This window comes from Spermophilus citellus (assembly GCF_964194105.1).
Source record: "Spermophilus citellus genome assembly, chromosome: 3".
NCBI lineage: Eukaryota > Metazoa > Chordata > Mammalia > Rodentia > Sciuridae > Spermophilus > Spermophilus citellus.
Genome location: NC_138184.1, coordinates 225,601,696 through 225,624,365, shown reverse-complemented (window position 1 = coordinate 225,624,365; position 22,670 = coordinate 225,601,696). Strand labels below are relative to the sequence as shown.

Here is a 22,670-nt window from a genome sequence, read left to right as displayed (position 1 = left end):
GCTCAGGCTTAGCAGGAGGCCTGGGAATTGCTGTCAATCTGCAGCATGACCTGGTGAACAAGTCACACTGTCCCAGCCCATTTTTCATATGTCAAATGGCAATATTCCTGCCCTGACCACATCACTGACCATGTGAGATTAAGTGAAATAATCAGTAAGAAAGCCTTGCTCTTAGCTCTTAGGGTTGGGGCTGGTAACAATTTGTCCAAGTGTTAACCACATAGATTATTATAAGCTAGGTTTACACCCAAATTATTTTCCAGCCGAGCATGGTTGCACACACCTGTAATCCCAGCAGCTTAAAAGGCTAAGGCAAGACAATTCCAAGTACACAGCCAGCCTCAGCAACCTACCAAGGCCCAAGCAACTTAGTGAGACCCTCACTCAAAATCAAGAATAAAAAAAAGTAGGAATGTGGCTCAGTGGTTAAGAGTCCCTGAGTTCAATCCCTGGTACAAAAAATAAAGATCCATGAAGTTCAAGGGAGAGACATCTTATTCATCACAGTATTCTAAAAAGTCTAACACGACACACAGTAGGCTTGTTAGTGAACAGTGCTGTGCAATCCCCTGACCTGGTCAACTAGAATACTTGGCAATAATACACCATGCTGGGGAATTTGGTCTTCCTCCTTGTGACCCAAAGCACTAGTTTTTGAGGGTCTGTCACCCAGGGAAAGTGAACAGGCATCCTCATAAATTTTCAAGAGGGGAGACATGCAATTATTTAACCCCAATTCCTGCCAACGCTGCACTTTAAACACAAGGCATTTGTGGAAGAGGACACATTCTCTTTGTAAGATACACCTGCCAGTCTGATCTCTTCAGTATCCGTCTGCAGCAACCCTTGGGCAACTAATTCTACAGGGATCCAGTGTTTCTTTAGGTCTGACTTTATAGGCAGTGGCTCTCTAACCCAGGAATGAATCATGGTATCCCAGGGATGCCTTCCTGGAGTAGGTGAGTTCAGACTGATTTCAGGATTTGCAAGTAGCAAACAGGAAGAAGTGAATGACCCTTGAGCCTCCCATGGTTACAATAGGCTTTGATACAATTCAGGAACCAGACGCTCCCTGGGCAGGGCAAGGCAGGGCATTAGAGAGAGGCAGGGGAGCATCTAAGATTGGTGAGGGTCACAAGGGTACGGGCAAAGCCTTCTAGTTTGGCTTCCTGTTGGTCCTGAGAGCTGAGCGTTCAGGTGGGTGATCACCCTGAAACTGTGGAATTTCTACATGGTTTGTGATCAACAGCTGGACCAGAAATGAGCAACCCTGGCTGAGCATATAACTCACTGGCACTGTGTTAGCAGGGAGGCTGAACAGCTACAGTCGCCCTGCTTGTCCTTGCTATCACCTCCCCGTCTTAGAGCTTTTCCCACATGAAAAGACCTAAACTGGATTTGAAGAGAGGTTGAACCTTGGCAGCTCCCAAAAAGGTAGCATTGCTCGGCATTCAGAGAAGGATCCAGGCCCCCAGAAGGTGAACAGGTACAGTTCTTTCTCCTTAAGAGCCATGCTGGGGTCCTTCCATCTTCCTTCCACCCTCAACTACCCAACCCTGGAACCGCAACAACCCACCTTCTGCAATTCCCTCTCCTCTGAGGAAACAGATCTGGAGCCTTGGCTTCTATCAGCACCAGGATCTCAGTCAACCCTGCTTTCAAAGAGCATAAGATGTGACTTCCAGGAGGCAAGAGGTGAGGCGGGGTAGGGTGAATATGTGAGAAGACTCTAAGCAGACTTTAAGGAGAGGGGACAGGAGAAAACTCCCCTCCAGCCCCAGGAAGAAGTGGCAGTGGGGAAGTTGCTGTGCATGTGGCAAGAGCTCCGTGCCCTGGGCCAGATAGATCCCTGGGAGCACAGACACACACACACGCCAGCTTCAGCAAGGGAGTTCAGAAAGAACACTGACACCACGTGGAATATTCAGTTCTTCATTTTTCTCTTCTGCAACCCCAGGAGGGATAAGATCCAAGTCAGTAACAGCCACCCACCCACTTGGGGACAGAAGCAGAAGCAAGATGGTGGCTCCCTCCAGCACAGTCACCTCCCCAAGTGGCCAAATCTCAGCTGAGATCATCCACTTGCACTCCTGTCCCTGACCATCACGCATATGCCAGTTCAAGGGCCAGGCCAGCCACACCCAGCACTCACTCAGAGTTGGAGAAGGACCAAGCCCCCCAGTCCCTCCAGAAATAGTTACTGGATGCCACTAAATGTGGCACTAGCTTTGGTGCTGGGGTTATGCTTGTCCCCTCCTATCCACCACCTCTGCTCCTTTCCTGGTATTCTGGAGTCTGTCTCTACTCTACCATAGGGACAGCCCCCTGGTCATGGTGCAGCCCAGGTGTGACAGGCCAGTGCTACAGCTGACCAATCCTGGGAACATTTCTCACCTCTGGAGGGTGCCCAAAAGCCCCTTCATTCGGTTCCTAAGGCCTGGGGTACAGACGGGAGCAGCCCATCATCAACTCATCCAGGCTCCTGAGTAAGGAGTGCTGATCTTAATTCCTCCCTCAACACACCCTGGGCACTTTTTCAGGCACCCTTTGGAATTGGGATACTTCTGGAATGCTGTTCTCTGGGGCTTGGAGCCTCAAGGTACTGCCTTTTGATGGGGATCTCAGGAGGGACCTGTTAAGAGCCAGTTTTCAGGCTATCCCTGTCCCCACACACACCACACACAATCTCCTCTGCCGTGCGCAGCGCCGGTGCACTACAGCGCCTCCTCCTGGGGGCCGGGGTGCGGCGACAAGGCTCCGCGGTGGACGCGCTGGTGCTTGAGCAAGTGCTGCTTCTGACGGAAGCCGCGGCCGCAGGCGGAGCACTGGTAGGGCCGCTCGCCCGTGTGGTTGCGCTGGTGCCGCGTCAAGTTGGGCTTCTGGCTGAAGCGGCGGCCGCAGTCGGGACACGCGTAGGGCCGCTCGCCGGTGTGGATGCGCTGGTGGATGGTGAGCGCCGACCACCACGAGAAGCTCTTGCCGCACTCGTTACAGATGAACTGGCGCTGCTCCCCAGGCCCGGCCAGGCCCCCGCGCCCCCGGCCCCACGGTGCGGCCCCACTCCCCTGTGGCGTCTGGGGACTGCAGAGCTGCACAGCCAAGTCCTGAGGGGCCTCAGCTTGTGACTCTGCACCTGGCTCCGGGTCCTGGACGCCAGGCCCAGGGCTCCGGCGCTCGGCAGCGGTGTGCGCACGCTGGTGGGCCCGCAGCGCCGCTCGGCTAGGGCAGCTCTGCCCACAGCTGGGGCACGCCGCAGCCTGGGCGCCCGGCAGGTGCGTGCGCAGGTGCTTGAGCAGGTGCTGCTTCTGGCGGAAGCTGCGGCCACAGTGCAGGCACGGGTGCGGCCGCTCCCCGGTGTGGTTGCGCAAGTGCCGCGTCAGGTTAGGCTTCTGGCTGAAGCGGCGGCCACACTCGGGGCACGCGTAGGGCCGCTCGCCCGTGTGGATGCGCTGGTGGATGTTCAGCGAGGACCACCAGGTGAAGCTCTTGCCGCACTCATTGCAGATGAACTGGCGCTGTTCTCCGGGCCCCGAGGGGCCAGGGACGGAGGTCCGGGCCCCAGGCTGGCCCCACCAGCCCTGGCAGAGCCCTAGCCAGGCCCACTCTGGGCGGCCCCGTGGTGTCCCGGGCCTGAGGCGGCAGGCCCGTCGTACAGCGGCTTCCCGGAGCATTTCATGCAGACCAGCGCGGGAGCCCTGGCGGTCCCGGGCATGTGCGCGCTGGTGAATGCGGAGGCCCACCTGGTGGCGGAAGCAACGTTCACACTCAGGACACGCATGGGTGGCAGGCCGAGAGTGGGTCTTCTGGTGCTTGAGTAGGTGCTGCTTCTGGCTAAAGCGCCTTGCACACTCCGGGCAGCAGAAGGGCCGCTCGCCCGTGTGGTGCCGCTGGTGGCGGGCCAGGTTGGGTTTCTGGCTGAAGCTCTTGCCGCACTTACCGCAGAGATACGGCTTTTCTCCGGTGTGGGTGCGCTGGTGGATCTTCAGGGACGACCACCAGCTGAACCTCTTCCCGCAGTCCACGCACACAAAGTGACCCTCTCCAGCGGAAAGTGTGGGGTTCAGAGGGCCAGGGGCGGCCCCGGGAGCCCGGCCTGCCAGCAGCCCATCCTGCTCAGTGGGAGGAGCCCACCTTGGACCCCCAGTCTCTTCCTGTGTCCCCAGACCCCGAGGTCGCCCCATGGTCTGGCATGGCAGGAGGCCCCGATGCTGCTGGAAAATGTTCTCCTTGTCCTTCTCGGGAAGCACGGCCTGTGTCTGCAGCAGCCACTCTGGCTTCTCTTGCTTGATCTTCATCACCAGCTCATCTCCTGCCAGGGGCAAAGGGAGAGGATGGAGACAGGTCACTGGCTGCTCCCCAGAGTGCAAAGAAGGAGCAAGAGAGAGCAACAGGTGCGAGAGGGAAGAGAAAAGCTGGAAGAAGGAAGGCAAAGATTTTTAAATGGAAGGGGAAATAAAAGGCAGTAGGGGAAGGCAGAAAGTACAGGCAGAGGGCAGGCTAGGGTGTGGATTGTGAAGGAAAAAAAAAAAAATTTCACCCTGCTTTCTCTACCCCAAGGCCCAGGAGATGCAGAGGAGGTTAAAAGAAACCCTCCAAGGGCCGGGGTTGTAGCTCAGTGGTAGAGCGCCTGCCTAGCACGTGTGAGGCACTAGGTTTGATGCTTAGCACCATATAAAAAATAAATACATAAATAAAATGTATTGTGTCCATCTACAACTAAAACACAACAACATCCAATGAAATCTTCTGGCCCAAGGGAACAAGGAGAAAATGGTCAGATCTGAATGTAGGCCACAAAGGCCTCAACACCGGAAATAGGGGTTGCAGAAACAGGGTTGCCTTGCCTTTGTACTACACCCAGGCCACTTCACTCACTGGAGTCCCATGTGCTGCTCCTGGCCCACACTTCACACCTGTGCACAAGTCTCCAGAGGTACTTTCTGTGCCTACCTCAAACATCAGAACTCCAAATGAAAATGCCTACTTTAGACACTAAGGAATACAGACCCTATGATCCCACTTACACGGAGATCCAAAGCTGGCCAAACTAGGGATGGCCGCGTGAAGGAGGCATGGTTTCCGAGGTTCTGCAATGTTCTGTCAGTGTGGGTGCTGATTACAGGAGTGTATTCACTATGTGAGTATGTATGTTATACTTCATGAAAGCTCTCATTCCATAAAGGGGAGATGAAAGCAAACAGTTGTGAACACAGAAGGAATAAAGTCTGAACAAACAGGTTTCAGCATTATAGAGACAACAAAATAAAACGAAAGAAGTAGAAGAAAGGTATTGACAAAGGTAAAAACAGAGATTTTAGGTGAAGGAAATGTAAAAGTACCAAAAGGATTCTGAAAATCCTAAAATACTATTTATTGACTTTATATCAAAAAATTGAAAATCTTTGTAAAAAGATGGTTTTGCAAGAAAATATCAATTAAAGCTAACCCAAGGATAGGTAGAAAAACTGATTATATAAATAATCAGAAGAGACTGAAGAGAAAGCCAGATTCTACCCCACGACAGGGAATAGGCCACAAGACTGCAAAAACAGGCTCCACTAAAACTTCAAGGGAAGGATTAGTCCCTGCTATTTAAACTATTACGGGGAGTAGCAGGGAGGGAAAAGTCTATTAAGTCGGGCATAACTCTAGCATCAAAACAAGACAAAAGTGGGGGTAGGCAGGAAATTATAGGTTTACTGTTCTTTGGACAAATGCAAACATTAGCAAAGCAAGTTCAGTGGCATTAAAAAGAATGACATATTATAACCCTGCTGGGATGTTCCCCAGGAAAGAAAAGATGGCTTGACAGAATCATGACATGACTGTATTAAAAGTAAAAACCTCATACCATATCAATAGGTGTGGAAAAAGTTATCTGCTAAAATTTAGCATCATTTCTGAAGGAAAAGAGGGAGGGAAATAGTAAAGAAGGGAAGAAAGAAGGAAAGGGAGGAGGGAATGAATGAATGAATGAATGAATGAATGAACGAACTAGGAACATAAGAAAATTTCTTAACCTGACAAAAGATGTATACTAGAAATTACAACAAACACTACAACCAAAGACAAAAGATTAGAAGCAGTAAAATAAGGGTGCTCACTATCACTGACACTATTCAACTTCATACTTGAGAAACCAGCAAAGCCGAGGAGAAAAAAGAAATATATAAATATGGGAAAAGAAGAGGCAACTGAGCTTATGATTTTTAACTTAGAATATACAATAGAATCCACTGAAAATGGAAATACAGCAAGATTACCAGGTACAAAAATTAATCACTTTTTAAAATGGCAATAGAAGCTGGGTTTGGTTGCACACGCCTGTAGTCCCAGCAACTCAGGAGGCTGAGGCAGGAGTATAGCAAGCTCAAAGCCAGCCTCAGAAACTTAGCAAGACCCTAAGCAATTAAGTGAGACCCTGTCTCAAAATAAAAAATAAAAAATAAATGGCTGGGGATGTGGCTCAGCGGTAAAGCCCCTCTGGGTTCAATCCCTAGTACCAAAAAAAAAAAAAAAAAAAAAAAGCGTAGTAAAATGAAAAGATGGAAAATATACACAATATACACAGAAACATGAGAAAGCAAGTAGGCACAAGGGCATCCTGAGGGGATATTCTGGGAGCATATCCTGGGGTTCAGACTTTTTGAAGGATAATTGAACAGGACTTGTTAAAATTAGAAGTGTATAGAATCTTCTATATAGAATTTCACTCTAGGTATTTATCCTAAGAAATACATACCAGTGGACCAGGCTTGTCACTCAGTGGAAGAGTACATGCCTAGCATGCACAAGGCCCAGGCTTCAGTCCCGGGGCATATGTACACATGCTTGCACATGTGCACACAAAGAAATATGTGCAAATACAAAGAGGAGTGCTGAGAATACTCACTGAAATGGAATTTGTAATTAGCAAACAATGGATAACAACCTAATTAGTAAACAATGGATAACAATCTAAAGAACAGTTTTGAAAAATTATCATTCTGTTCATGATATGGGTTGTAACTGATAATTGAAAAAATTGGAAAATAACTATATATACCAATGTGAAAAGATTCTAAAACATTTCAAGAGAAAGCAAAAAACAAGTTGAAAAAATTACATGAATTATTTGACCCAATTTATGAACATAAAACTGCATGTCTCTATGTACATACATATGTACTTACATGACCCAGGATGTTGTGTACAAACCTGAAAATGGTGTTTATCCTCTGAAATGATAGGACTGGCTAGAGAAGGTAGAGGGGATCTTTACCTCATCTGTCATTTGAATTTTTCTGTATGTGTGTGGTACTGGTAATTTAATCCAGGAGTGCTCTACTACTGAGCTATACCCCTGGACCCTTTAATTTTTATTTTGAGACACAATCTTGCTAAATTGCCAACTCTGGCCTCAAATTCTCAATCCTCCTGCTTCAGCCTCTCAAGTCCCTGAGATTACAGGCATGTGCCACCATTCTGGCTTGTATCTTTTGAATTTATATGAGGATATTCAAATAATATAATTTTTAAAATATATTTTACAATATTAAAAAAATTTTTTTTAGTTGTAGTTGGACACAATACCTTTATTTATTTATTTTTATGTGGTGCTGAGGATCAAACCCAGGGCCTCGCAAGTGCTAGGTGAGCGCTTTACTGCTGAGCCACAACCCCAGCCCTCAAATAATACAATTTTAAAAAAATAAAAAGGAGTGGAGATGTGACTCAGTGGTTAAGCATCCTTGGGTTCAATCCCCAGTACCAGAAATGTGTATGTATGTGTGTTTGTATGTATATGTGTATAACATACACACATATATAATTTTTAAATCCTTAAATATTTTAAAGAAAAAACCCTCACTAATAATCTGGTAGCCTTTCATTCTAGGGCCAAAAGCCCCACCCCCATGGCCTCAGGGTCATTGTGGGGGAGGATATCATGGAAGGTACCTTTAAGGAGCCAGTTTCCCTCCTTGCAAATAACTTCATAATGCTTCCCCTGGTGCTTGGTCATGAAAAATCATTTTAGTGAAAGTAACAATTTGAAAATGAAAGTGGTGATTGAAATTTATTATTGGAGCGGTGGATCGCTCGCCTAGCATGGGCAGGACCAGGGTTCAATCCTCAGCACCACAAAAAAAAAAAAAAAATAAAGGTATTATGTTGTGTCCATCTATACCTAAAAATAAATATTAAAAAAAAAGAAATTTATTTTTGGCAGGAACTGAACACCCAAGTGCAACGAGTTTAATTGATTATAGGAGTGTTTCCATAGCTGTGATGAAATGTGGCCCGGGGAGATATTTAAGGGACTAAGTATCCACATTGGCAGCCTGGTAGTGAATACAAGATATATTCAAACAAGAAGGGTCCACTGTCCCTGAGTGACACAGTATCCATTAATACCCCAGAGCCCCCCTCACCCCAGGTTACTGCCTTGCTTGGTAAAACTTGGCCTTAATATCCAACAAGTAGCTTTCCCCTCTCTACCCACAGCCAGAAAGATGTCCCCATGCCTGAAGGCCTCAGAACTCCAGGATAGAGTTCTCACACCTGCTAATGGGCACAAGAATATAAACCTAGCACAGGTCCCCTGAGGTCCTGGGACTGAGGAACAGGGTGTGCTAGGCCCTCAGCCTGTCCCAGGGATATATCCCTTCAGGGGTCTGGTATTGATACAAAGCCTCTGGCTTGCAGGTTATATTCCTCAGTCATCATAAAAAACATGTTTTAGGGCTGGGGAGGTGGCTCTAGCGGTAGTGCGCTCGCCTGGCATGCGTGGGGCCGGGGTTCGATCTTCAGCACCACACACAAACAAAGATGTTGTGTCCTCCGAAAACTAAAAAAATAAATATTAAAAAAAAATTCTCTCTCTCTCTCTCTCTCTCTCTCTCTCTCTCTCTCTCTCTCTCTTAAAAAAATGTTTTAAATCTTAAATGGTTCAGATAAAATAAAAATATGTTAAATGGGGATTACCATTTAATGGGTACAGAGTTCCTGGGTGATAAAAAAGATCTGGAAATAGATGATGGGGATGGTTACACGGCATTGTAAGTGTGCTTAATGATACTGATGTACACTTAAAAATGGTTAACTTGATAAATTTTACATTATGTATATAATGTAAAGCACTCCTGGATTAAATTACCACAACAACAAAAAAATGGATATACAACATACATAAGAATTAAAAGAAGAGATGAGGATGTAGCTCAGTGCTATAGCATGCACACAGGCCCTAGCACTGAAAAAAAATTAAAAGAGGTAATTATCAGTTATCTGAAAAATGTGGCACTCAGACAGACCATTCCCTTAAGTCTGGCCAGGTAAGAACTGGCTATAGCCTAGGAGTGGGTCTCCGATATCTGTGCCAGCATTTTCCCTCTTCCCTACAGCCCCAGGGTTGCCTCAGAAGTGCCCTAGGGAGGACAGAGGGCCCTGGGAGTCTCCAAGTCTCCTTTTGTCAGAGCCACCTCACGGCTAAGGAGTTTATACGGGAAAGTGTCCTCAAGTGTTTAGCACACATGCTCTAGGCTTCACGGTGATTGCATAAATACCGTAATGTCTACGTCTTACAGAAGCTCTCAGGAGCCAAGTGAGACTTGAACAGGGCCAGCCTGTCCAACTAAGGGTCCTTATCAAGACCCAGCCCAGGATGGGTGCTTTCCACACATGACACTGCCCCTCCTGGAGCGTGCTGCTAATGCTTATCTTTTACCCAGTCATGGCATAATTTTTGTCTCAGTCTTAAGTCCACTGAAATGATTTTTCTGGGAGGGAAGGTGGTTCTCTCCACAGGGGCTATGGGCTCTGGGGACTATAGAACAACTGCCCTGGGAGGGGAGAGGGAGATAAGAAAACCAGTCACACTCTGCCCAGGGGGGGATTCCTAAATTGGGCTAGGCCTGCCCTGGGACCCCACCACATCAGGATAGGGTTGGTCAAAGAGCTGGGCACTGCGGCAGGAGGATTACAAGTTCAAGACTAGCCTGGGCAGTTTATCAAGACCATGTCTCAAAAGCAATTTTTAAAAAGAGCTGGGAGGGCTGGGGGCGTAGCTCAGTGGTAGAGGGCTTGCCCAGCAAGAGTAAGGCCCTTGGTTCAATCTCCTGCACTAAAAAAAAACAAAAAGCAGGGGTGGCGGGGAGTGGCTGGGAGAGCTGCTCACAGGCAGAGGCAACAGTGCATCACACCTGTAATTCATTACTCGGAGGCTGAGGCAGGAGGATTGCCAGGTCAAGGGCAACATGATGAGCGAGTCCCTGGTGCAAAATGGAACTTTTTTAAAATGTTAAGGTCTAGGGATCTAGCTCAGTGGTAGAGCACCCCTGGATTCAAATCCCCTGCACAGGAAAAAAAAAAAGAGCTGGGAGACCTCCTCATAGGTGCCAGGGGCTGCTGCAGCCCCAGCACAGAGCTAAACAGAAGGGCTCCTGCCAAGAACACATGACCAAACAGAAAAAATTTCCATTCCTGACAGCACTTGCAGATACCAAAACTGAGGGCTGTTTCATCATAACCAACTCTGAGCCAAGAAAGACCCTGAACTCTGAGTGACCCCAGGAAGCTTTCCTGGGCTGAACTGAAGAAGTTTGCTGATCAACAAACAACAGAGTCTGCTCTAAGCAGCTGTCCTACTCAGAGTGCTAACATCTCAATTCCTGCAGCCATGCCTCTGTCTCCCCTGGCTTGGCAAGTTAATGGACTGGGCTTTGTCTTTTTTTTTTTTTTTTTAAATCCCACAGTCTCTTTGTTCTAGTCTTTGGATGACCTTCAAGTCCAGGTCTCCACACTGAAACAGTACATTCTAGATGCTCAGGGCGGCAACTTGTGTTTGGCTCCAGGAAGGACAGGCAGGCAGGCCTGGGACAGGAGGAGGCCACTTTCTCTCTTACCTGTGCTGTCACCAGGCAGGCCACTCTCCATCCCTGAAGACCTCTCACAGCATCAGTGCTGGCCAGGTATCCGCCCTGCCATCTGAGAGTGAGATGGGAGCAAAATAAAGAGAATTGGCCTATGGGACAGGATGAAAGCCCGTCTTCCGGACCCTCTCCCATCTCAGACCTCGCGCTATTTCTCAGCCCTCTTCTAGGACATCGGTTGAAATGTGCAGGGGTTAACAGCACCAGCCTGTGGAGTTTACATTATGTAGTTTTATTTATTTATTTTTTTTAAAGAGAGAGTGAGAGAGGGGGAGAGAGAGAGAGAGAGAATTTTTAATATTTATTTTTTAGTTCTCGGAGGACACAACATCTTTGTTGGTATGTGGTGCTGAGGATCGAACCCGGGCCGCACGCATGCCAGGCGAGCGCGCTACCGCTTGAGCCACACCCCCAGCCCATACATTATGTAGTTTTAAACACACACTGCAATTTTACAGTTTTTAAAAATTCTGGCTTCCCTTCCTGCCCCCTCCATGTTTTAAATTAGATACCCTGACAAACTTGGAAAACAGAAAAAGCATATGGCAAATTGTTTTTAATTGATTAGTTTCAATTATGAGCACCCTGAAATAAAGCTATTTTATAAAGTCACAAAACCCCTAAGGAAATAGTAGATCTTAGAAAATCACCATTATTTGCACACATTTACAAAAAGCAAAGCCCTGGGGAGATAAAGAAGAAAAACACTTGGTTCGTGTCCTTCCATCATCTGTTTTAGGAGGTAGTATATAATCCTAAATTAGAAAAATAAAATAAACTTAAATGCATCAATATAGATAGATACCACAGTAGTGTTCAACTATCAGGGCAAGGGGTAGAGCTCTCACCTAGCTCAGGGGTAGAGCGTTCACCTAGCATGTGTGAGGCACTGGGTTTAATCCTCAGCACTGTGTAAAAATGAAATAAAGATAATGTGTGTCCACCTACAACTAAAAAATAAATAAACAGATATCAGGGCAAAAAAAAATGCTTGTTGAATTATTAAAGAGAATTTTAGGAAGTGAGAGAAAAAGATGTGTGTGAGAGAGAGATCATGGACACATGACACCATACTATGAACTGCCGAGACAAGGGGTGACTTCATGGAAGAGGTACAATTTCAGCTTGACCTTGAAGAATAAATCAATTTAGCGCACTAACAATTTCAACATTTTTCCCCCCAAACAAAATAATCTCTTGGAATGTATGGGTGCCCCTGTGAGGTACTGTCCCTGGTAGAATGTACCAGGTCCTGCCCAACAGCCAGTCTTTCAGACTTGGACTTTTAACCTCTCCTGAAACTCCTCCTCTCTGCCCAGTCAAAAATGGCAAAATGGCATAATTTATATTAACCAAGAGGAAACCAGGCAAAGAGGGTCCCCGACATGTCCAGAGTCACAGAGGTGGTTGAATGGCACAAATGGACAAAAACCCAGGTCTCCTGACTCCCAGACCAGAGCCTCACACCCCTAACATGGGAAAGGTGGCAAGTGAAGGCCACCAAGTGAGAAACAAGGAACCTCAGCTGAGGTCAGAGATCAGGACGGGCCCTAGTCAAGAAGGCACCCAGTAGGCAGATGGCCCCCACCCCTCCTCATCAGCGGCCCATCTTTTAGAGTCCCCCTCCATGTTCCAGAACAAAGCTAGTCAGGAACGCTGCCAGGGCATCTCACAGTCGCCCTAGACAGGGTGCTAGCTCACGGGGCCCTGGTTCAGCCATCACTCTTCTTTATTTTAGGCTGTGGTCTTCTAACGCTTCCTGACTGGCTCCCTTCCTGCCTGAAGCATGGCTGGGGGCAGATGGCATGGCTTCTTGGACGCCCCAAGCTGTTGCCTGGGAGTCCCCTCTGAAGCCCCCACATCCTCTGCCTGGCTGCCCTGAGCTTCTTCCTTCCTCAGTGTCACCTTCCCAGAGCAGCCTCCCCTGGCACCTCAGTACCCAGCAACAAGCCTAACTGCACCTCACGTCGCCCCAGCGGTTTCCCACCTGATGTGCTCGTCACTGTCCCCAGGAGAGGCACATAACAAATATGCTGCCCAGCTGGGGACTGCGCTCAGACGCCGGCTCATTTTGTCACCACGCCAGTGCCCACGGTCTCTCCTGTGGTCACACCTGGATTCATCTCCTGTACCCCTCAGCACGGCAAGGACTCCAAAAGCTGCCCCACAGAGACTCGCAGCCCAAGCTTCAGGCGCCTGGGAAGGGGCTCTTCCAGGCTTCAGTCAAAGCTCCCGTTTGGCCCCCTCGGCCCCCTCGGCTTGGCAACCCCTCACCAGAAAGCCCACTCCAGCCAAGGAACGCCTGGCCAAGACCCCCTTCCCCCAGGGTCCCCTTCCTGAGGGTTCTGGGCATATCTACCGAAACTGGAATCTGGTCTCTGACAAGGTAAGAGAGGGGTATATGGGTAAACAGGAATCTAAAGAAAATTTAATTTCCCTGGTGTAGAGTGAAAGACACCTTCTTGGTTTTGGAGTTTTTTGTTGTTGTTGTTGTTTTGTTTTTTTTTTTTTTTTTAATGGTACTAGGGATTGAACCCACTGAGCTACATCCACCGCCTTTTATTTTGAGACAGGGTTGCAGTTTGCCCAGGCTGGCCTTGAATTTACAATTCTCCCTCAGGCTCCTGAATTGCTGGAATTACAGAGGTGCAGAAGGACTGAATATTTTCTTCAGAAACTTATTGTTAAGTTCTGGCTCTGTCCCTTTTGAAACATACATAAGTCTTTAAGTCTTTTTTGAAGCCAAAAGGCTTTTGCCAACTTTACAACATAATGTGGTTTTTGTTTTTTGTTTTTTTTCTTTTCTAAGAGAACCAGGGATTGAACTCAGGGACACTCAACCACTGAGCCACATCCCCAGCCCTATCTTGTATTTTATTTAGAGACAGGGTCTCACTGAGTTACTTAGTGCCTTGCTTTTGCAGAGACTGGCTTTGAACTTGTGATCCTCCTGCCTCAGCCTCCCGAGCTGCTGGTATTACAGATGTGTGCCATCATGCCTGGCCTTGATGTCTTTCTTGAGGACCTGGGAGCCATCCTTCTGAAAAGTCAACATGCAGGAAGGCAGGCCCTTCTCCATGCAAGGGCAGGAGCCTGGCTCTGGACGGTGCCTGGCTCCAAGCTGCAAAGTTAACTCCTGTCATAAAAATATGAAAAGCTGGGCTGAGGTTGTGGCTCAGTGGCAGAGCACTTGCCTCACACATATGAGGCACTGGGTTCGATCCTCAGCACCACATAAAAGATAAATAAACAAAATAAAGATATTGTGTCCATGTATAACTAAAAAAATATATTTAAAAAAATATGAAAAGCTTACTTTTCCTTTGGGTAAGGGTAATTAGATAGCAAGTAGTCACCCTAATAAGTAGGTAAAATGAGGCTGAATTAGATGAGACATGGTAGTGTCACATGCTCTTGAAGAGCAGCTATGATTTATCTTGAGAACGGATGTGCAAGATAGATGGCCCCTGCCTGGCTATAACCAAGCTGCGAGTGCTCTCTGCCCAGCCACCTTGCAAGTGCCAGGAAAGGCATCACATTCTTCCAACGCTTATTCAATAAAAACAAACAAACAAATAAAAAACTATTTTCTTGAGCTGAGGATGTGGCTCAAGTGGTAGCGCGCTCACCTAGCATGCATGAGACACTGAGTTCGATTCTCAACACCACATACAAATAAAATAAAGATATTGTGTCCACCTGAAACTAAAAAATAAATATTAAAAAAACCCTATTTTCTTTCTCTTCTATTTTTGTGGAAGGCCTTTCTGGGTGATAGAGATTTCTTTTTTTTTTTTTTTAAGAGAGAGTGAGAGGGAGAGAGAGAGAGACAGAGAGAGAGAATTTTTTAATATTTATTTTTTAGTTTTCAGCGGACACAACATCTTTGTTTGTATGTGGTGCTGAGGATCGAACCCGGGCCGCACGCACTCCAGGCAAGCGCACTACCGCTTGAGCCACATCCCCAGCCCGATAGAGATTTCTTAAACTCTATTTCCCCAACAGGGGTCTGCCCTCACCCCTGCTGTATTTTCTTCCCTCAATACTGGAGATACCTGGGAGAGGTGGGCAGCAGGAAGGGGAGGGCAAGGCCCCAGGAGGGGTCTCGCTGAGAGTGGGGGCTCCTTCCATGGCTTCTGCACCCCACTCCTTGGAGAACCTCTTGCCAATTGACTTAATATCCACCTAAAGAGGCTCAGAGGATGGTGGGCCCAGGCCACATTGATGTGGGAAGACTTTGAAGGGGTCAGAGCTTGGGCCATGAATTTGAGGCAAGGACAGAGGGACAGGACTTAATGTACCAATACATCCAGAGGTTCCTAACTCAAACCAGAGAGCCCTGCTTTATCTACTTCAGCTTCCAGAAGCTTCCAGGACCTAAAAGCTGCCTCAGGTGACAGAAGGGCCTTGATTCTTGGTGATCTGCCCAGAGCTGTGCCTCCCTGTCCTGGGCTTCTGTCCTGAGCCACCCCCCTTCTGTTAATAGAAGGAGGGGGCCTCGTGGGCCCAAGGGCATGAAGTGAGAAGTAAGGGGGACACACAGGTCAGGAATGGGGATAAGCCATGGCTTTGGGGACTCACTATACCTATGTGCTCAAGTGGGAGATGTTTGGAGACCACACCCTGGGAAAGCCAAGCCCAAGGCAGTCCCTCCACATGGACACCCCTTCTAGATCCTCCACACCACCACAAATGCCCAAGATTCTCTCCCTCCATCATGTGAACTGGCTTGTCCCTCCTCATCCCCAGCCCTGACATATCACTTGGCTGACAAGAGAGACCCCAGGCATCAGGTGGACAGGCTGCCCTGCAGGATGCAAGGCTCCACAGCCTAGTCTAGTACACGTGGGCCCTGACCTGGGCTAGGCCACCTTTCCCTTCCACTCTCCATAAGTACCAAGTACCAGGGAATCAGGTCACACACAGGGGATGAGTCTCAGGACAAGGCTGGTCACCTCTTATTCCTACCACCTGCCCCTAACCCAGCCTCCCAGCAAGGGGTTGGGCTGCAGTTCTGATAAGAACCTCCTCAATGGGAAGGCCTTGGCGCCAGCTGCAGACCACACAAAGAGTGGATTGTGGCCTGCAGCAGGTGGTGAGGCCTGGGGGCAGAGGAGATAACAAAGGGGCTTTGGTGTTAGCAGAAACTTGGGGAAAGAGGGAAGGCAACAGCTGGGGCAAGGAGCAAGGCCACACCCCCCACCTCCTCCCAAACCACAGGCATCTGCAACACACTCAGGCCCCAGGTGGGGAACAGGAACTGAATGCAGCTCATACATCCTTTGTCACCAGTGGGCAGGACCACAGTGCCTTCACCAGGAGCTGAGGCTTTGAGCTGAGCAGCCCTCATCCTGAGGCCCCACCAGGTCCTCACCCCATCAACCTTCCACCTACACCAATCACTCTGCTCTCCCAGGAGACCCAGGCAGGAGACACCTGCCCCAAGCCTCCATTTCTAGCATTACCTTCCTTGCCCTCTCCTCCTCGCGGGCACCACCTGGTGGTGTTTCTACCTTCCCATCATGCCCTGGCATGCCCCAGTATACAGGACAGCTCCTGCAAGGGGACAGCCAGGTCTGCACCCTGGTGCCAGGCAGGCTCTTAGATCAGCCTTCAGAGGCACAAGTGCGCATCTCCTCTACCCTCATTTACCTGAAGGGCATTGGAGACTCCCTGAACACCTTGACCTTGACCTGGCTATGCAGGAGGGTGGTCAATAGAGATAGGCAGAGAACTGCGAGTGAACACGGACTGGGTAACCAAGCTCTAAGCAAGCACTGTCCATGTCGTCCTTCAGCCAGGGAAACCAAGGCTTGCTCAAAGTCACACAGCCGGCAAGTGCTGAAGCTGGGACCACACTGAGTGGAGCCTGCCCTTACCACGGTACTTTCCCCTCACCATAGGGGGTTCTAAGAGAAGGAGCATAACCGAAAGCAACTGTGACCAAGATGGCCTGAAACTGCCACCCTCATTTTAGGGCTTGGCTTCTATACACACAGTGGTTATTTAAATTCAAATAAATTTAATTTAAAACTGGTTCTCAATCACACTGGCCACACTTAAGTGCTCAACAGTCACGTGAGTCTAATGCTACCCTAATAGACAACCAAGGTCATTTCTGTCTTCCCAAAAGGGAAGATCCAAGAAGGTAGGGACATTGTCCCTCCTGATCCCTGATATTCAGAAGGTGCTCAATACTGAGTCTATGAATTAATTAAACAAATGGAGGACTCTGAAGAGATCACTTTTCTGGCCCCTGTCCCTTGTCACTTATAACAAATCCCTCAGGATAGCCAATGTTCTCTGCCTGAGAATTGAGTTTTAGTTAAGAGCAGCGAAGTTTTCATTTAAAATATATAATCAAAGGCATGTGGGAAACTGATGTAAACACCTTTCCAAGCAGCTTGGGCTTGGGAAGTTGGGAGTGGGTTGATCTTAAAGGGTAGTAAAGTCCACACAAACACACCCAGGCTCAGTTGCATCTCAAATTCAACAAAAGTTCAAAGATGCGAAAATATGGAGATACTGATGCATGTGAGACCACCTGCCACACTGCACAGTGGTCCCCTCTGGCCACAGCTGGCTTTCCAAAGCTTGCTTCAGCTACGCACACACAGCCAACCAGGCCAGAACAAAACAGGATATACCGAGAGAACATTCTCGCAACACTTATCACAACAAACTGTTATAGCTGTTCTTTGATGCTAGTTATTGTTAACTATTAATGTTGCCTAGTTTATAAATTAAATTTTATCACAAGTAATTTTAGGGAAAAACAGTAAATACAGGATTCACAGTGACAGGCATCCACTGGGGGTCTTGGAATGAATCCCCAAGGATTAATGGGAATCTATTGCATATGGAAATATAGAGAAAGTGAAATAGTTTTTTTTTTATATTTATTTTTTAGTTGTACACAATACCTTTATTTTGTTTATGTATTTTTATGTGGTGCTGAGGATCAAACCCAGGGCCTTGCACGTGCTAGGCAAGCACTCTACCGCTGAGCCACAATCCCAGCCCGTGAAATCGTTTTTTAAACTCACAGACACATCTACAGATCCACAGACGCACAAATGTATCAGTCGAGAACGACGAGAACGATGTCAACACAAATCATTACACAGCACACTAGGGAAAGCAGAAATGGAATCCATTATGACACATGTCCTTGAATATTCAGCGCCATCCCTACAGGTCCAAGAAACAGAACTCAGGGAGGCAGGACTGGAGACACCACAGTGAGCTCTGAGCAGTGACTTGCTGGGTGACCTGTGCTGGGGTGAGGGGTGGTGTAGGCCAGCTATGGAGAAGCTGGAAAGGGACAGAAAGTCCTGGGGAAACAACTAGGCTTTGCTCAGTTCAGCCTGACACCCTCCAGGGCCTGGCCCAAGGGCAGCAGCAGGCCCTTTCTCCTGTGGCCAGCTCTAATTCTGAGTTGCCACAGGGCTGGATCGTCAGCCCAAGACTCCCCCTTGAAGCCCACTCCCCAAAGCAGCGAAGATCTCCCCACAGCTGCACATCAGGACCACATCATAGTCTGAAGTGGGAATCAGGAGCCCCGAGTCTTGGCTCCATATCACTGTCACTTCAGCCATCTGGGCCTCAGGTTTCTGAATGCAGATGACTGAAAACAACCCTTCCATGGGTTTGTTATGAGCATCAAATGAGGCAATTTGAAAAGACCACACTGCCTGAATCCTACACACTGGACAGTGTCTTTTCTCTCCCATTACTACCCTTTAAGATCAACCCACTTCCAACTTCCCAAGCCCAAGCTGCTTGGAAAACGACGCCCTGGTGCTCACCCTTCCTAAGCCAGGACTCCTGCCAGCTGCTCTGGAATCTTCAGAGGCCTGTACCAACAACTCTGCAAGGAGGAGAGGACTGGATATGGATTTCATTGTGTCCCTGATGCTAAGCCCTCTACCATTTCTAGCCCTGACCATGTGGGCTTCCATCCCCGCACCCCAGCATCAGACTTGCCCAGAACCCTCTCAATGGCACCCTTGTGCCCTCCTCATGACTCACTTTGCCCTCTTCAACTCAAACATCCACAGCTCTCCCTACCACAAAGCACCAACAGCCCATAACTGAACAGGTCATTGGGTCCTACCAGCACCATTTTAATGCCTCCAAGTTCTACTGCCCCTGCCTGAGTTCCGGTCTACTTCTCACCTGGATGACTTCAATGCTTTATTGTTTATCTTGCTCTGCCAAGTTCTGTTTCTGCCACCCAGAACCCAAACCAACTTTTCTAAAATTGAAATTTGAACATTATTTCCTTACTTAAAATCATTCAATGACTTCCTCATACTTTCAGATTTAGCTTAAAATTTCTTGTCAAGGCCAAAATCTGGCCTGTGGTCACCTCTCCCACTGCACCCAACATACTCCGTCTCCCAGTATCCAGTTCCTGAGCTTGAGCTTGTCAAGTCCTCACACACCCACCAATGACTCTTCTTGGAATGAACTTGCCTGACTTCTCTTCTCAGCCCAGATCAGGGATCATTTTGCCCAAGAAATCTTTTCTGTTACACCAGAATGGTAGGACTCCTCTGCTTAACCTATTCACCATTCAATCCAGTACCATATCCATGGGATTACTGTTATCATCAACACTTTCTCTGGATCTAGTAGTGGCACATGCTTGTAATTCCAGCTACCCAGGAGGCTAAGGAAGGATAGTAATTTCGAGGCTAGCCTCAGCAATTAAGGAGACCCTGTCTCAAAATAATATATTAAAAAGGAACTCAGTGGTAGGGCATTTGCCTAGCATATGCAAGGCCCTGAGTTCAATTCATCACTTGCCCCGATCTCCCCCCGGCCCAAAAAAAGACCTTTTTCTGTCTCTGCAACAAGATTAAAGCATTTTAACACAGGAACACAGGGGTGCTTCCATCTCCTGGTACCCACTACAGGCCGTGCGCACTGTAACCATTACTAAGCCTTGTTATAAGGGTACATTCAAAAATAAAAGAAATTTCAGTCTAAAACAGATTAGAAGCTCAGAATTGGAATCTTGGTGCTAAAAGAGAACAAATAACATCTAATCTCTTCATTTTGTAGATGAAAACGGAGATTCGAAAAGAACATTAAGGCGGAGCCTGGACTGTCAACTTGCCTCCAAGCCTCCAACCCTTGGACTTAGACCACACCCAACTCCAGCCGCACTCCATCCTGCCCTGAAGGAGGCAGCATCTCTACATGCCCCACCTTTACAGAGGAAGAAGCCCCCTCCCAGCCCAGCACAACCCACGGAGATCTGACAGCAGTGCTCATTTTCCTGGAACAGAGGTTTGGGAAGACCATGCACACAGCTGCAACTTCTATGGTGCCTTCCTCTCACTATTCTTTACCTCCAGTTCCACCTCCCACCACCCCGCTCATTTAATCGCACACTTATTGAGCACCTACTATGAGTCTTTCTGCAAAGAGCACTGGCCCCCAGAAGCTGATCTACAGGGGAGGTGGACACAGACAGGGAACTCAGAACAACGGACCAGGTCAGGAGGGGCGGTGCACAGGCGACCCTCCGCTCACCATTAGGTTCTCCCTCGCATGCTTGGGGGGCCTCCCTCCTGACCTCGCTGCCCTGTCCTGCGGCCCTCCCCACCCCGGGCCGGGTCCTTTCCCCCTCGGCTGTGTGGGGATGGAGAAAGTTTGGGGCCCGGTGCACCGGGACGTGCGGGGCTCCCGGAGGCCCGCGCCCCCTCCCTCCCTCCGCTCCAGCCCTGGCCGGGTGGAGCAGCGCGGGAGGAGCGGGGCCGGGCGCCGGGCCATCCTCTCACTGCCCCTCCCCGCCCTAAATGCAGAGGGACTCGGAGGGAGGGGGCCGGGGAAATAAATACCTTTGACTTTGTAGCTAAGGTTAACGGGAACTGCCACCCCGGGGGCGACTTGGGCACCGGGCTCCCGGCCCTGGCCAGTCCCGGGGCAGGCGGGGAGGGCACGCGCACCTGATTGGCTGGTGGTCCTGGCCGTCCCCCAGGCCGTCCGGCCACCCGATTGGCTGTGCGGCTCAGATGACACGCCCGGCCCTATCGAAGCAGCCCGCGGGGCGGCCCCTTTGTTCTCCAGAGCCAATAGCCGGGGGGGGGGGCTGACCTCGCCCCGCGGGCGCGCGGCCCCGCGCAGCAAACGCGTGCGCCGACGGCTGTGAGGAGGAGGGTAGGCGCGGTCCAGCCACTGGTGACCGCGCGGCATCACGGCGCCCTTGTCCGTCCTGCCCTTGAGACCAGTCTCTCGGCCTCGGCGCGCCCCACTTCCCGTGCTTGCGCGTATTAATGTCTGAACTCAGGGCGCGCGTACGGGTTCGGTAGTCAGCTCCGCAAACGGTTTCGGAGCTCCCCGAGTGTTGCCAGCCACTGGTGTCTGTGCTGGGAAACCATCCCGAACCACAAAGAAGCCCCGGCTCTCAGACTTCCCCTCGAGCTCGTGTTTACTCTGTCGTCCTTTTTCTTTCCTCCCTGAGAACCTGTGTTCCCTGGGTGGTGCTGCACACATCGCAGGAAGGTGCACGTGCCCGGTGCGTGCGTGTGCAGAGGGAACCCCCAGCAGTGCCTGGTGATACTGTTTAGGGCGCTCCACGCGAGACCGTGGAAACGGATGCATTCAACCCCTTGGTTTCTAGCTGGGGAAACAGGGTCTGATCGGGTTAAGTTACCAGGTCTAGTTTCACCGCGCTCACTAGGGCTGTGATAAATGGAATCATCTCCCAGCTGCTAACCTGGTCCAGATGGCCAACTAGGGTATACAGTTCCCAGAGCCCTCTGGGAAAATGTAGCCCCAATTGGAAGGAAATCCCTCTCATTTATTCCTCAAAGGGGACAAGACTGGGTCAACTCCCACTGGCAGGTTTGTCCGCAGAGCTGATGAGAAATTGCCTATGGAGGCAAGATTCAAATAAACAGAAGTGGGGCTGCTCTCTGACAGCCCTGTGAAGGAGGTGGACCTGATGTTCCTTAACCAGTCAACCCGGGATGAGGCATCTGCTTCAGGCCTAGCTGCTGTTCAGGCTCAGAAGCGCAATAGAAATTGAGGGTCAAGATTCTCTTCATTTTGCCACTTGCTTCAAGTACAGTTTTCACAAAAGCTATTTTTCAGTCTCTGGACTTTGATTTTATTCATCTGTAAAATAGTTAATAATTTTCTAGTTGCCCACATATCTTACTGGGCCTTGACAGTTATATTTGGTTATAAAGGATAGAAGCACTTGTGCTTCATAAAACCCAACACACCCTGCAGAGCTCTTCACTAGCAGTCTACCCTTCAGGGTCTCCCTCACAGGGTTACTTTCTGGAGGAGGAGCCACAAAGGCTCCTAGGACTCAGTCCTGCTTCAGAGACCAACATTGTAGTTCCAGGTCTTCCAGCAGCGAGTGTGACTGACCCTGTGAGGTCACTTCCACTCTGAGCTTGTTTCCTCCTCTACATAGTGACAGACTTCTCCAAATTGACATTCCTTGGCCAAGGGCATTTCAGGGGTAGAAAGAATGAAGCACATCTGAGAACCTATTCTCATTAAGCTAAAAAATAAAATAAGAGGAGAAGGCTTTTTAAAAGAAAAAAGGTTGGGGGAAGACCCCAAGCTCTTACCACAGTGTAGAGAAACACTTGTGGGGTAGGAGGTACAGGACTTTCACATTAAAATTATAAACAGGTCTGCATTATTTAACATTTAAAAAGATAATTCAACACTTTTGTGTAGAAGGAAAAAAAAAGAAAAACTGCCCGTTTTTCAGAAGAGAAGGGACGCTCC

The 22,670-nt window shown here is 48.9% G+C and overlaps 1 protein-coding gene across 5 annotated transcripts; it reads right to left on the bottom strand.

Moving 5' to 3' along the window:
- Positions 1 to 1,918: 1,918 nt before the first annotated feature.
- Positions 1,919 to 21,300, bottom strand: ZNF775 (zinc finger protein 775). 5 transcript variants are annotated; one of them, XM_081285344.1, is made up of 4 exons: positions 20,454 to 20,696; positions 18,719 to 18,780; positions 10,884 to 10,965; positions 1,919 to 4,309 (listed from the first exon to the last, which is right to left on the bottom strand). In XM_081285344.1, exons 3-4 carry the CDS (start codon positions 10,912 to 10,914, stop codon positions 2,715 to 2,717), a joined length of 1,626 nt encoding a protein of 541 aa, XP_081141470.1. In that variant the 5' UTR covers positions 10,915 to 10,965; positions 18,719 to 18,780; positions 20,454 to 20,696; the 3' UTR covers positions 1,919 to 2,714. The 5 variants fall into 5 exon arrangements, with proteins under 5 accessions (XP_081141470.1, XP_081141469.1, XP_081141471.1 ...); XM_081285343.1 differs by lacking the exons at positions 18,719 to 18,780; positions 20,454 to 20,696 and adding an exon at positions 20,762 to 20,847; XM_081285345.1 differs by lacking the exon at positions 18,719 to 18,780.
- Between the last annotated feature and the right edge of the window lie 1,370 nt (positions 21,301 to 22,670).

What these genes read in the sequence shown, in the direction of transcription:
- ZNF775 (XM_081285342.1), bottom strand. Translation starts at nt 21,116, where the DNA reads ATGCCGCGCGGTCACCAGTGGCTGGACCGCGCCTACCCTCCTCCTCAC. An exon ending in CCTTAGCTACAAAGTCAAAG is followed by an intron (nt 4,310 to 20,761) that starts GTATTTATTTCC and finishes TGCCCCTGGCAG; the next exon opens with GAGATGAGCTGGTGATGAAG.